The 13,807-nt window shown below is 40.7% G+C and overlaps 1 protein-coding gene across 5 annotated transcripts in view; it reads right to left on the bottom strand.

The window, feature by feature from the left end:
• Positions 1-13,807, bottom strand: part of arfgef1 (ADP-ribosylation factor guanine nucleotide-exchange factor 1 (brefeldin A-inhibited)) — a 52,672-nt gene that overhangs the window by 27,563 nt on the left and 11,302 nt on the right. For all 5 annotated transcript variants that reach the window (XM_046066924.1, XM_046066915.1, XM_046066899.1 and 2 more), the window contains 3 exons: positions 5,516-5,546; positions 1,568-1,724; positions 1,182-1,328 (listed from right to left, as the gene is read on the bottom strand). In XM_046066924.1, coding sequence (XP_045922880.1) covers positions 1,182-1,328; positions 1,568-1,724; positions 5,516-5,546 — 335 coding nt within the window. The remainder of the gene's footprint in view (positions 1-1,181; positions 1,329-1,567; positions 1,725-5,515; positions 5,547-13,807) is intronic.

Genomic DNA, 13,807 nt, shown 5'->3' with positions numbered 1-13,807 from the left:
GATAGTGGAAAGATTTATGTTTCTCTGCTGTTACTACAGGTTATTAGCAAAAACTCAAATTCATATTCAAATATATACAATATAAGGGCAAAAAGTACCCTTTAAAAAGCAAAATCCATTACATTATGTACAATGGAGCATGGGAAAAATGTTGAACATATAACCTCATCACTTGTCAAATGTCAATATGTCTTGGCTTTTTTCACACTGCTTTACTCCATAAAGGCTCTAGATATTTTTTCACGTCAGTGTCAGAAAAAAACAGACATATCTTACATTTGGGGAACAATATCAAGTTATAGAGCAGTGAGATATTTTTAAAGAAAAAAAGTGTCTTTGAGGATTTTTTTCCCCCCACAGTGTAGCACCACAAAAAGTACTGATCATCAGTCATTCGTTCCAAGTGCTTACAGGACAAAAATCTGACAATAAAGATTTAGCTACAAAATAAAGACTATGTACGCAAAATGGGAACTTTTTTTAACAATAACTATGCTGGCTTAGACACATATTGTTAAAGTTGCAGCAGTATTACAATTCATGTCACTCTGATAATAAAAGGCTTTTACAGGTAGTGAGGGGTTTGAGGCTCATTCAACACTAAAATAAAATCTATCACTCCGGCAGTCTTTAAGAACTGTGAATGCTCTTCTATATTGGCTGCAACATTTTCCAACTCACTGCCATTCTCCAGCAGAGACCAATCGAACCAACCAACCAAAAAATTAATAAATCAATCTAGGAGACTCAAAATTACTTTATAAAAAGGTCACAAATACTATAAATATAATTACACTGTTTACTTTGGTGTGGCATAATGGCTACTGAGTGCTATAATCTCCACTTCACAATTTAATCACCTAATTAGGGCTCCTCTCTCTGTACAACATTAATAACACAACAACTACATTAGTCTTTTCAAATGACATATTGATTCATAAGCTAATACCACGTTTGTCTTCAAACAATAGTTCAGCAGGACTGTCCGCCATAACTAAAAATCAGCTACTTATAGTGTTGCAAATTAATTTAATTAGACATCAATAAAACTGACTTTATGACAAAGTGATACAAAGAGTACAGTAATGTGCTTGTGACGGCAAATTAAAACGTAAACGGAAGGTTGGTTAAGCTATGTGCGATGAACTGTGATGTTTCGTAAGGCGAGGACAGCAGCGCACCTTAATAATCTGTAGTTGCACGCCCTCATCAGTCTGCGGCCCTTGGAAACAAGCGCAGATGGTCTCGATGATCCTGTCGATGAGCTTCTTGCCCGGAGCTGTGCTGTCCGGGGCGCTGCCTGTCAGGTGGCCGTATGCTATCAGCTTCTACAAGGCAGATACATATGGAAACACAGACAACTCGTGATACATGAGAATATGACCTGCTAGCCTTTTTTGTCATGAGAATAAATCTTTAGTTGTCTCTCAACATGACTTGGCTGAGGTAGGCATAAGATCTTTAAAAGGATATTGCAAATAATAAACCCACCATACAGTGGACCGCCATACAGAAACACTCATGTAAACATTTGGGTTTCTGCAGTCCAACTTATCCTGCCACTGACCTGTAAACAGTCTAGCGAGGTGATGACGATTCGGGGACATTTGGACTGACATGCCAGCTCAAACGGCAAGAAGTACTTGTCAGCTTCAATGAAGTTGGTCTTTGATTTGATTGGCGGTAAAGTGCTGGAACCTGATTTGCCGTCTCCACTGGGTGGACTAGGAAGAAACAAAGAAAGAAAGAAAGAGAAAGAGAAAGAGAAAGAGAAAGAGAAAGAGAAAGAGAGAGAGAGAGAGAGAGAGAGAGAGAGAGAGAGAGAGAGAGAGAGAGAGAGAGAGAGAGAGAGAGAGAGAGAGAGAGAGAGAGAGAGAGAGTGATCACACGGTCCAGTCTGTCAACTGGAGTCACTGGAAAAGAAGCAGGGTTCAAAGAAATCTGCTTGACGCACTCTCAAGTCCCTTGACATCCAGGCATGATTAACACTGCATGAAAAAGTGAGTGCAAAAAACGACATGTTTCACTGTACAGGACCAACTCTTCTCATCCATAGTAACAGGATATTAAATGTGCAAAACCTAAAAACATCTTGCCCTGCCTCCTGTTCCTCTGGGAAAATGCAAAGTAACAATAATCTTTATTATACTGAATGTAGTGCCCGACTGCATCATTTTTCACTTGATCTCTCTTAGGGAGGGGCACTAATCCCAGGGGTTTGTTATTCAGGCACAGACTTTGCCATGTGTTCGTGCTGACAAAGCATCTCCTGGCCTCCGACTAAATTTTGCTATTTTGTTCAAATTTTTTTAAAGACCAGAGACTTAAAATATAGACCAGTGCTTTCAGTAGCGGTGCATCTACAGTATCCCCAGGAACAACCACCACACCCAGACTGCACTTGCTGGAATAGGAGCGAGGGAGACAGATAGAGAGGGAGGGGTTGCATTGTTTATGTCTTGGCAATGAAAAAGGATGACTTCAGCTCTTCTTAGTAAGGACAACCTCACTGAGGATAGCATGGAACAATCACAGAGAGAAACAGAAGAAGAGAGGTAGGATGAAGTGGGAGGGAGGGAAGGGGGAGAAAATGTTATAACGAGGGCTATTGGAAAACAAAAGAGGAAGCAGGCATCAAGTAGCATGAATTAAAGAGGAATTAGAGGCAGATCAAGAGATCATAGAGAGGAACAGAAGAAGGGAGGAGCTTAGTAAAGGAAGAGGATGAAAAAAACACAAGAGGTAACTGAAAACAAAAGAGGAAACCGGCACGGAGTAATATTAAAGAGGAATTAGAGAGGGAATAAGCTACGGTATAAATACATAGATGTAGCAATTTATAAAAATGTGCATCTGTTTAACAGCCTTCTCATAATTTTCAAAGCCTTTTGGACAACAAGATCAAAGTGGAGCTGTGATTCAGCAAAGAGCATCCACTCCACTGGCTCATCTGTATGTTTTATCCCAGTCTCCATCTCAGCTCTCAGCTACTGTGCTGTGTGTCTGGAGGGAGCTCTTCTTCTCTGGCTTATTACTGGACTCCATGCTTAATGTCAGCTGGCCCGCTCTCTCTCCCTTATAAATCAGCCCAACATCAGACTTAGCCTGCTTATGAAAACATAATATGGCCATTAACTGGGCTTTAGGCCTACATCAATCACTTCCTGACACTATCACGGGTTGCTTCATTTGAAGCTAGCAGTAGTTATTTTGTCATGGGAGGGAAGAGTGATTCGTACGGCTGTAAATCAATACAGTATCAATACCATGATATGAGATTAAATGCTGCCTGGTTTTTAGTTATAGTAATATTGACATGAATCTTAAATGTTGAGCTTGACAGGTTGGCCTTGACCGTGGAAATAGCCACTGAATGTAACCCCGTCTCCACTCAAGGTCCACTTGCTCTCTAACCCTAACCCTAACTGTTAAATGAATAGTTCATTTTGGGAAATACGATTATTCGCTTTCCTCCAAAAAGTAAGATGAGATGATCAATACCACCTGGAGTCTCCACTGGTTGCCTGGCAACCTCACAGTGTTGATAACACTCCGGGAAGTTACTACACCAAGATATATGTCCTTCTTACGAGTGGGTTACTGCATGGATTAAATAGAGATAACGACATATAAACTGTTCATCACTGAGCTTTAGAGGTGTCTGTAGTCTCATATTTAGCAGACAGATACAAGAATGTCTTCTCATCTAACTGTTGGCAAGAAAATAATTTTCTATTCCTTTTACTGTACTGGTTTTAAGCTGACAAGAAGTCCTACAAGTGTTCAGAATAAGGGAAAGTTTGAACGTGAACAGTTCCATGTAAAACGAGTAAACTTGATCTGACTGTATGATCTACACTCACTGGCCACTTTATAGGTACACCTGTTCAATTGCTTGTTAACACAAATAGCTTATCAGCCTATCACATGGCAGCAACTCAATACATGCTCAAAACAACTTGCTGAAGTTCAAACCGAGCATCATTCCTGAGAACAGGAAACAGAGTATTGTTACTGACCAAATCATCTCAAAGAAGAAGAAGAAGTTTTATTTATATAGCGCCTTTCCAGAGCTCAAGGTCGCATTACATGGTACAAACTGGTTTCTTGAACAAGACAACGAGTTCACCACACTCCAATGGTCGCCAGATTTCAGTCCAATAGAGCACCTTTAGGATCTGGTAGACCTGGAGATTCGCTGCATAGATGTGCAGCTGACAAATCTGCAGCAACTGTGTGATGCTATCATGTCAATATGGACCAAAGTCTCTGAGGAATGTTTCCAACACCTTTGTCGAAAGAGTGTCATGAAGAATTAAGGCAGTTCTGAAGGGTCCAACCCGGAACTAGCAAGGTGTACCTAATGAAGTGGCAAGTGAGTGTAGATGAAAGCTCCAGAACAAGCGAGTAAGTGGAACCTTGAGTGCATATTGTTTAGTAGATCTTAAATGTTTTCTTGTCCAGGTCTTTAAGGTGGCGTTACAGTTACAACAAGTGATTGCCTTTTCTCTAGGAAATCATTCACTTGGTTTGGTCTTCACATTATAAATAATTTTCAAAGCCTTTCCTAAAGCACCAATATCGATTCTCATATTATTCCTCTATCAATATGTAGGGGTTTTAAACTTGCCAATATTGCCCAGTGCTAATAACCATTGGGTCTTTCTATCTACTGTATAAATGGTTTCTCATTTGAATTTGCAGAAAATGTATATTTCTATAGTTTATATAAATCTATATATACATTTTGCCTTGTATGCAACTATGCTATAGAATAAATGCATAAAGGGAAACCATTTAGATAGCATTGCAGGCTCACAAAAAAGTATACTGGTATTCCTGACCTAGACTAGTGCATCTATATAACATGAAAAATAGGTGACAGTTGTAAAGTACCTGAGATGAATCCAAAAGCAGCAGTGTTTGTATGAGCTGGGTGTGGCTGTGCATAGCTTCCACATCTATCTATCTTTGATGTAACTGGTAATTTTAATTGGAAAAGCTGGGGAGAAATAATGGGCAGCGAATACGAAGGTCGACGGAAAGGGGAAACAGTGAGGGGGAAAAAATGTAAGACGGAAGTAAAAATGAATGGCAGAAGGAGGAAAGGATTGGGTAGAGGAGAGGTGGCACTCGTGCTACATTTCATTCCAAAGCCAACATTACTTGGCAGCCTATTCACGAGCACTGTGAACACACACGCGCGTACACACACATTAACAAGTTTAGCATTAGGCAGGGGTTTGTGAAGAAAGCCATTAATGAGAAGGCAAGGGGGCTGCTGGGAACAGGTCAGGCAGAGAGGCACAAACAAAAACACACTACAGGCTGTGCATGCACGCGCACACACTCACTGTTCTAATCCCCTTTACTAGTCTGAACACAGGAGAAAGCAGCAGAGAGGCCTGCACTTGAGCCATGAATTTTACAGTGCCTGAGCATGCAGAAAGAGAGACAAAACCCATTAAATGACCCTCAATGCCTTATTGTGTTACCTAATTAATCAATTGCTTACCTTAATTTTTCTGATTCCTCTTTGATTTCCTCTGAAATTGAAAAGAAAAAAGAGAGAAGAGATGTTAAGTAAGTCAAATCGAGCCTTGGGGAATGTAAATTCTGTTGCATTTTACTCAGCTAATGATACCATGGGGAGTAGAGCACATATCAGGCCTGGCAGCACAGAGGATTCAATTTATTTATAAAGGGTTTTTTTTTTTAGAGAATCTTCTCCTGAATGCACAATTTAAGTATTTGCACATCACATCAGATGAGTTTTTTCAAAGCATTTCAGGAAGTAGAAGATGTGTGTGTGTGTGTGTGCGTGTGTGTAGCAGCCAATTTGCATCCCAGAGGATTAGACTACACACTGTGCTGTGCTGACACTTGCAGTACATATAACTGCACATATCTGACATGTTTTGTACTCTAGACACATGAATACAGCGAGTGAGAAACACTTGGTTTAAAAGTATTCAAGCTGAAAAATGTGCGCCTGAATGCAATTGTGTTGCCATAGCGATGGTCTTGTTGACATCCCACCACCAAGCAGAAAGGAGCCTGGTCAATGTAACCCCCAAAAATGTAATCATTATTCACACACTGTGCCGTGTCCGTGAGCCGGGCCAACGTTTGTGTTTATTTCACAGATCTCCATGCATGAAAGCAGTTGCGTGAACTTGCTGTGCACTGGCACATAAGCGCAGGAAAAAAGAGACAGACACACAGAGGGAGGGATGAGAGAGAAAGAGACAGAAATAGAGTTAGAGAGAGCGAATGAGTGGCCAGCTGGTAATAGACATTAAAGGGGGCTTTCACGGAGGAAGCGTTTTAAAACACAGTGGCAATCGGCAAAGTCCTTACAGAATTGCACCAGCCTGTGATGGTTGTGAAAAACCGCAGTAATATAATGATAGCCCAATTATTTCACTGCTGGAAGGCTAACTGTCCTTTCAAAGAAATCCACTTGGCAAAAATATTTAGCACTTAACACTCCACCACCACTGTGGAATTAAATTAAGGCTGGTTTCAACCATGTTTTACTGTACTACCCCATGGGGGGTCTTGAGTAGGAGAAGCTAAGCAAAGGGGCGTTTTTGGTTTGGGACTGTCTGATGCTAATTTATACATCCGCTACATATATGCAGTCACAATTAGTCTACAAAACTGTTCCGAGTCCCTGCAGATACTCCAACATTTCCTGTATATCCACTGAGTTTGACACGCGATGGATGGAATGGATGCTTGACCTGAAACGCACTTCAGCAGCGACAACGCAACAGGGGCAGCATTCGATCTGACTGATATGTATGGAAGTTCCTTCTCATACACCAACTGATGCAGTTAGTGTGTAAGAAGCATGAGATTTAACAGGAATGAACAAAAACAGAGAGAGAGATAAGAGACAGAAACACACAGAAGGGGAGTTGATGAAGCGGATTTGCTGAGAGACGCCCGGCACTGCTAATGAACTTATAAGAGGACAACTTGCCCATATTGGCTTTGACCTTTTGATTTTATTGTACAAACATTTTTGGAGAACCTCTCATTATACTGTGTATGTTTTATGGGTTTTCTTCTTGAGCACGCCATTGCCGCTGTCTCACAGCTGATAAAAAAAGATTGTATGAATAAGTTTTGGTTGCTAAGCAAGAGGTGTAGTTGACTTTTAAACGGTACATGCCTATCAACCACTCTTAGTGCCGCTTGTCAATTGTTTTATCATTACGGCTGCAAAAAATGATCTTCATTATCAGTTCATCTGTGACTTGTTTGTGATTCATCTTTAAAATGTCAATAAATACTGAAAGCCAGAAGTTCCCAAAATCCAGGGGGAAATCTTCAAATTGCTTGTTTTGTCTGATCAACAGTCCAAACTCAAACGCTATTTAATTTACAAAGACATAAAACAGAGAAAAGCCACAAATTTTCATATTTAAGAAAGCCGGAACACGCATATGTTTTGCGTTTTCGCTCAATGAAACAATTAATTTTCTGTTGATTGACTAATCCATTTATTGACTACTTGTCCCAGCACCAATCATCCCTATCATGAATACTTATGATACTCAATGAAGATTCATTATTCCAATTCTCTCGCTCTGTGTATTCCATTCAAACTTTGAGATTCTTGACAAGCAGCTCCCAAGTTTTTATTTCACCAAAGTGAATAATTAGAACAGGCCGACCTTTTATCTCTCCGAGCCACCCTTTCACTTTAGCTGAAGTGCAAGACAAGGCCCAGCATCATAGAGCTGGACCCAAGAGAAAAGTAGTGCAATATCACACTGCACTGCACACTACAGTGAAGAAAAAAAAAAAGCAGTATGTTAGTCTCTATCCGGCTGAGCTAAGTGTCTGTGTCCGTCTGTAGCTCGGTAGTTTGTAATATAAAATGTTACAGGACTCCCAGGATGTGCACTGACCCAGGCTATTCCACTTTTAATATTAGCTTCACGTCACATGATTTAAGATCAGAGATGTATATCTATATCTATCTCTATCTATCTATCTATCTATCTATCTATATATAGAGATATATATACACACACACACACACACACACACACACACACACACACCAAACAGGAAGACAGGCACACGAGCAGACAATCTGATGGGAGGGGAGGGGATTGTCATATTGACTGTGTAAGCAACCGTCAGATAATTAGCCCGGTGTGTCAGGAGGAATGTGTTGATGAGGAACTGTCACCCCAGGATTTGAACAGTGAAACCACGGCAACGATGGTTGGGGTTGGTGATGAGGAAGAACAGATATAGAAGTCCTGGATACTCCTGGGACTGGGCGGACGCAAATTAAAGCAGTGGAATTGCAACTGATCTGCCAGTTACTGGTTTCAAAACAAACACACAGTTAAACAGTGCAGACACAGTGTGTGTGGGCGTAAAACAAACACACAAGCGAACCTAAACCATTGTTTAATCATTTACATCTCTTTTTTTTTTTTTTACAACTTAGCCATGATATAATCGTCACAAATGCTGCAATGAATGAATAGCATATCGAAGAGAAAACAAGTGCTTTATACTGCATTTGCCATGTGGCAGACAGGCATCATAGTCTGATCAAGTGTCCCAAAATAAACCAAATCCCCAGAATACTTTGTGGGTAGAAGAAAAGTAACAAGTTTAATTTAGTGGCCAACTTATATAAACACTTAAAAACAAAGGTGATACGTGCAAAGCTCTGAAGCTGCTCATATACATAAAATATCTCCAAACTCCTCAAATATTTCTGGTGTTCCGTGGAGTTCCAGTTAGGTAAAAAATCTGTTGAATACAAGCTTCGAATTTCTTCTGCAAATGGCGGCCTTTTGTTACTTATTAACCAGACTCTACCTCAGCTCTCCAACAGTCATACTGAATACTTCTGACCTTGAAGACGCCATGTTCTGTGCCCTGGCTTGTCCCAGGGCCCAGGTATAATCAAAGTAGGAACAACAGCAGCAGCAAGAATTCAGTGGAGTGGGGAAAATCTCCCCACAAACGAGTGATGCAGATGAAACTGGCTCACCACTTTTCAAATTAAAAGAGTCCACATGAAATATGACCAGGAGCCCCTTAAGGTTTTTTTTTTTCGTGAATCAACTAGTAAAACCTTGAAAATGTGAAACTGAAACAGACTGCCACAAAGCCCAAAATTTGTGCAATCATTGCAAAAATGTCCGTCTACACACATCATTTATTCTTCTATTAGATCTTAAAAACATATTTTCTAAGAAGTCAAAAATATGTTGTGAAAATACCACTGTGAAAATAAAGTCAGTCAGTTTTCTAAACTGGCTCAAAGAAACTGCTGAAACAAATTGATTTGTACTGAAAATGCATTGTTAATGAGAATTGCAATAGTTTTTTTAATCCTAATATTTAATACCGAATTACAGGCCTGATTTTGCTATACCATCAGCATCATTGCTGTGCTGATGCTTAGCATGTCGGAATAACGATTACTAGCCCTCACCATGCTCCCCTTAAAAAAAAAAAAAAAACTGAGGCTGCAAGACCGCTTTTACCAAACCCCAGCGAGGAAGTGGCATACATAAGACACCTACTTCACTGACCAGAAACATTAGGAGGGAGACACCCTGCTCTCCTGTGAGCTGAAAACCTGACCAAGCCTCAACACAAAGCCTTTGAAAGCTCCATAATGTAGGAGAGCAGCCTGCCGAGCCCTGAATCCTCTCAGCCATTCTCCCCATCTTCAAGGAACTTTTTCCTCTAACCTGACTTTGACCCACATCCTTACAGTAGATAATAGTAAGACATTAAATGAGCATTAATGTCAGTATAGCAAATTCCCCCTTGGAGACAAAGTCATTTTAGGCCTTCATTTAACTTTTCTTTCATCATCAAGTGACAAGTAGGTCAGATACATGTAGAAATTTCCTATTTCTCTGGTGTGTTCTGCATTTGGAGTACTGCTGCTGGTACTTGAGCAAGTGTAAGGCCAGCTAACCAATCCAGTCCTGACCAAAGCCACACACTGTGCAAGTGGGAGCCTTTTACTCTGGTTTCAGTTTGTACAGAATCCCATATACCTTGAGGTTGTCATCTATTCAAGGGCCCCCTAAAGCTGCATCTAAGCTGGGGAGAAGGTCAGTCAAAAGCTGGCTAATCATTTCTCCACTCTCCGCTGGAGTGACTGCCGTCTCCAAGCCAGGCAAGACTGGACAGAGGGAGATTTGAAATGGACATGCATGAATGCTGCCGGGTATAGGCAGACACTCCAGTCAGATACTTCCCCACTGTCAAATGATACTGTAGCACCTACAGCATTAACGGCCTTTGTCCCTCCTGATGGGGGAAATAAAACACTTCCTAATTTTCATAAAACACTCAGCCCTGCAGCCTCAGCTACTGTCTCGATACCATGACACACACAAAAGTTGCTCAGTCAGTGCTGCCAACCATTATGACACATATACTCCTTTATTTATTATTGGAAATCTCCATGTCTAGTAAAGACAATTCTGCACAAACATCCCCTGCATGTCAGCCCTAGTGGCAGACTTATTAAAAGAAACATAATAGCCTAGGTCCCTCAGTACAACAAAGTCTGATATACGACACCTACGCGACAAGGCCGTATGTGAAAAATTCATGACATAATGACAACATTGAGAAAAAAAGCTTCAGCACCTCAGCCTCGAAGTCAGCTCATGCAAGACAACCAAATGCCACCTCTGTTAGCGTAATGGAGCAGAGCTAATGCTGCACACCACAAAAACAAAAAATCAGCACACACGGTACACGTGCAATTAGTACTGTACGGTGAAGACTGTGTAATATGTGAGAGCTACTGAAATCCCATGAGACGGATAGCTGTTATTATGACAGAGAAAGGCACAACAGCCTCACAGCTTCAGGTGACAGTGTGTGACTGAGGAGCTAGGATAAACACAGCCTGCTCTAGACTGAAAGACGGCGACATCACACTCAGTCGCTGAACTAGTCAGTGAGCAGAGACAGGTTTCCGCAGTGCTTTGTATAATACATGTTTCAACGGGGCTTATCAGTGATCCCTCCAATCACGTTTACACTGAGCTACAGCAAAAGCTGATCTTGGCTTAGATACCGAGCACACAACAGTGTAGTCAACCTCTTAGGATGCAAATATGCAGCTGTAATAGATAAGGCTGATGAATCAGCAAGGGAAGTATTTGGGAACACCGAGCCAAAGGTTAGAAGCTCGACTGCAGCAGGGTTACTAATTCGAATCCCTGGAATATCTGAAGGAATATCTGAGCAGAGATAATGAGAAATGCCCCCCCTCATTTAGCAACTACAACCAAAAATCCCTGGAGCATTACAGTCTCCACCATATTGCTCTAAATGTTTATGTATCTTGATAAAAGTAAACAGTATTAGCTAAGATTTGTGCATGCATATTTATTAAACCTTACACACTAAAGAGGGGGCTAAGACCATTCTATGTTTGCTAGGGGGTGAAACTACACAATATACAACATCCATTAATACAACAAACAAAATAGCAGCATGTTTCCAACTGCTTCTCGAGGCAGCGTGACTAAACAACCTGCTCCCCGCCTTTCGCTGCTGACAAGAGCTGCTTGCAGGCTCACTCTGAGTCTCCTTCTTCCTGGGCGCCACCCAGCCTTAGTGCCGTGACAAAGCATTCCTCAGCCAGCAGCAGCAGAGCGCCCTGCTGGGAGTGTCCGCCATAGGAAGGACAGCTCGCCAGAATCATTAACACAGAAAACACAGGTCCTATCCCCTTCCCTGGGCGTGTTTGGTTTGATGTAACGTGTGCATACGCAAATGCAACGCCATCAGTTACTTTTGCTGCAAATAATGGATCAGCCGAAAGTAATGTTTCACAGAGTCTGATTTGTAAAGTAATGGACGTAATTTCAAGCATTGTAAGGATTCAGTTTTCTATGAAATGAACCTAAATTGGCCTACAAGGTGAGGGGCCCATACTATTCCACTGTTAGTGACAGGGAAGTAGGGGCAGTCGGAGGCAGGCAGAGCTAACTAAAGAGAACTAAAACCCTTTATTTGCACCACAACCAGTGCTGAAATTGCCCTGTTAATGTTATCATACCCTTTTCTAGCAGACAGCAAGTTACCACAACACAGATAACACAGTCAGAAAAGGGTATTCTGACTGAACTCGCTAACTGAAACACAGCTGCTCTCCAATTATAGGTTCCTGTTTTGCTTACCATATGCAATATGCTCAAAGAGCATGTGCGCTTGCATGTGTGCAGGTACACTCCAGTAAACTTGGGCGGGGTCACAGTTATTAGTTATTATTATTTAGAAAATCTGACGATACAACTTAATACCGCCACAGACACTCCTCTTTCTATCAAACTGATATGGAGATGCTGTATTGAGCTGATGCATTGTAGTGTGTATGCCCTCAACGTAGGTGGGCGAAACCAAGTAAAACTGCCTGACATCATCAACAACACGATAACCCCCATCACTTTTCCAGCAGCAACAAGTCGCAGCAAGAATCTATGGAAGAAGGTGCTTATTTCCTATGTATTTGTTATTCTATGCGCTAAAAGTATTAAACCCAGCAATACTTGTAAATAGGCTAACTACATATTAGACACACAGCATTGTACGCTACATGCTATAATTACTTCTATTGCAAGCAGCTCAACTTTTATAGGCTTTTATTGTTTTGTTTAATTACACAATACCGTCATATACCGTATATACCACAAAAGGTATGAAGAAATAGATATCTCCCAAGCCTACAGTCCAGCCAATGGTTTCACAATATTCCACTGATCAACAGGTGCCTGTAACATGCCAAGATATGCAGTTATGTGCCAACAAAGGCAGGGTAGAAGAAGGCTGCTAGAAAGTTAACATGGATGTAGGCAATGCACGATTTAAAATATAAAAAAACAGACTTCCAAATGCTTTATGAGAAGAAACTGCACTCTAAATGTTTGTCAAACCTCAACGATACACACACTGCTTTTTATTGAGAAACAGTCAATATAACCATAACCACTGTATGTTTACAAATAAAATCCACTAGGCACACCTTTAACTTTTTAGATATGCAAAGTTATGCGATTTTACTTGATAATGAGCAAAATGTTTCTTAAAAACAAATGCTATCTATCCACCATCGTTCATATTTAATACAGGTCCATAATAGAGCTGCACATTGCCCATGTAGCCTGAAGTTAATACAAAACTAGATTTTGTTCTTCTTGTTAGCCTGCATCAGAGCTTTCTTTTAGTGTTTTGTAAAAGGTCTTGTAGTGTTTTTTGTATAAACACCTGGAGAGTAAATTGTCAGTGTGAATCTTTTTGGAAAGGTTTGGACAAGATTTAAATGTTCAACCCAAAAGTCCAAAAGCAGTTTTTAAACCAGCAGCAGCTCATCCGAGGTACAGTACATCCGCAAAATTTTTGTTGAAATGGAGCCATTATTTCTACCCAATGGGGCCCCACTTGCTCTGCTCACTGATGCATGCTGTCACTGTGGACATCTCATTTTAAATACCCGGCTGCTATTTATTTGTTCATGCAGCCATGCAGTTCTCTTGCAAAGCTGTGTGACAGGAATATGTTATTGGTTTTCAAAAGCCTACAAAAAGAGACGGTACACCTGGAGTGCAATGGATTACAATAAAGAAAGTAATAATGAAGATACATGTTTACTTAAAATGCCTTTTTTGTTGTCCTTAAACCTAATCAATTAAAAGGATGGAAAAAAAGAGACGCCTAACAAAGAACTATCCAAAAAAGTACCCATATACACTTAATGAACTCTCTCCTAGCCCCTTCTGAATGGTAT

The sequence above is a fragment of the Micropterus dolomieu genome, linkage group LG01 (genome assembly GCF_021292245.1).
Source record: "Micropterus dolomieu isolate WLL.071019.BEF.003 ecotype Adirondacks linkage group LG01, ASM2129224v1, whole genome shotgun sequence".
Taxonomy (NCBI): Eukaryota; Metazoa; Chordata; class Actinopteri; order Centrarchiformes; family Centrarchidae; genus Micropterus; species Micropterus dolomieu.
Note: the sequence above shows the minus strand (reverse complement) of the source record. Positions and strands in the feature narration are given on the sequence as shown.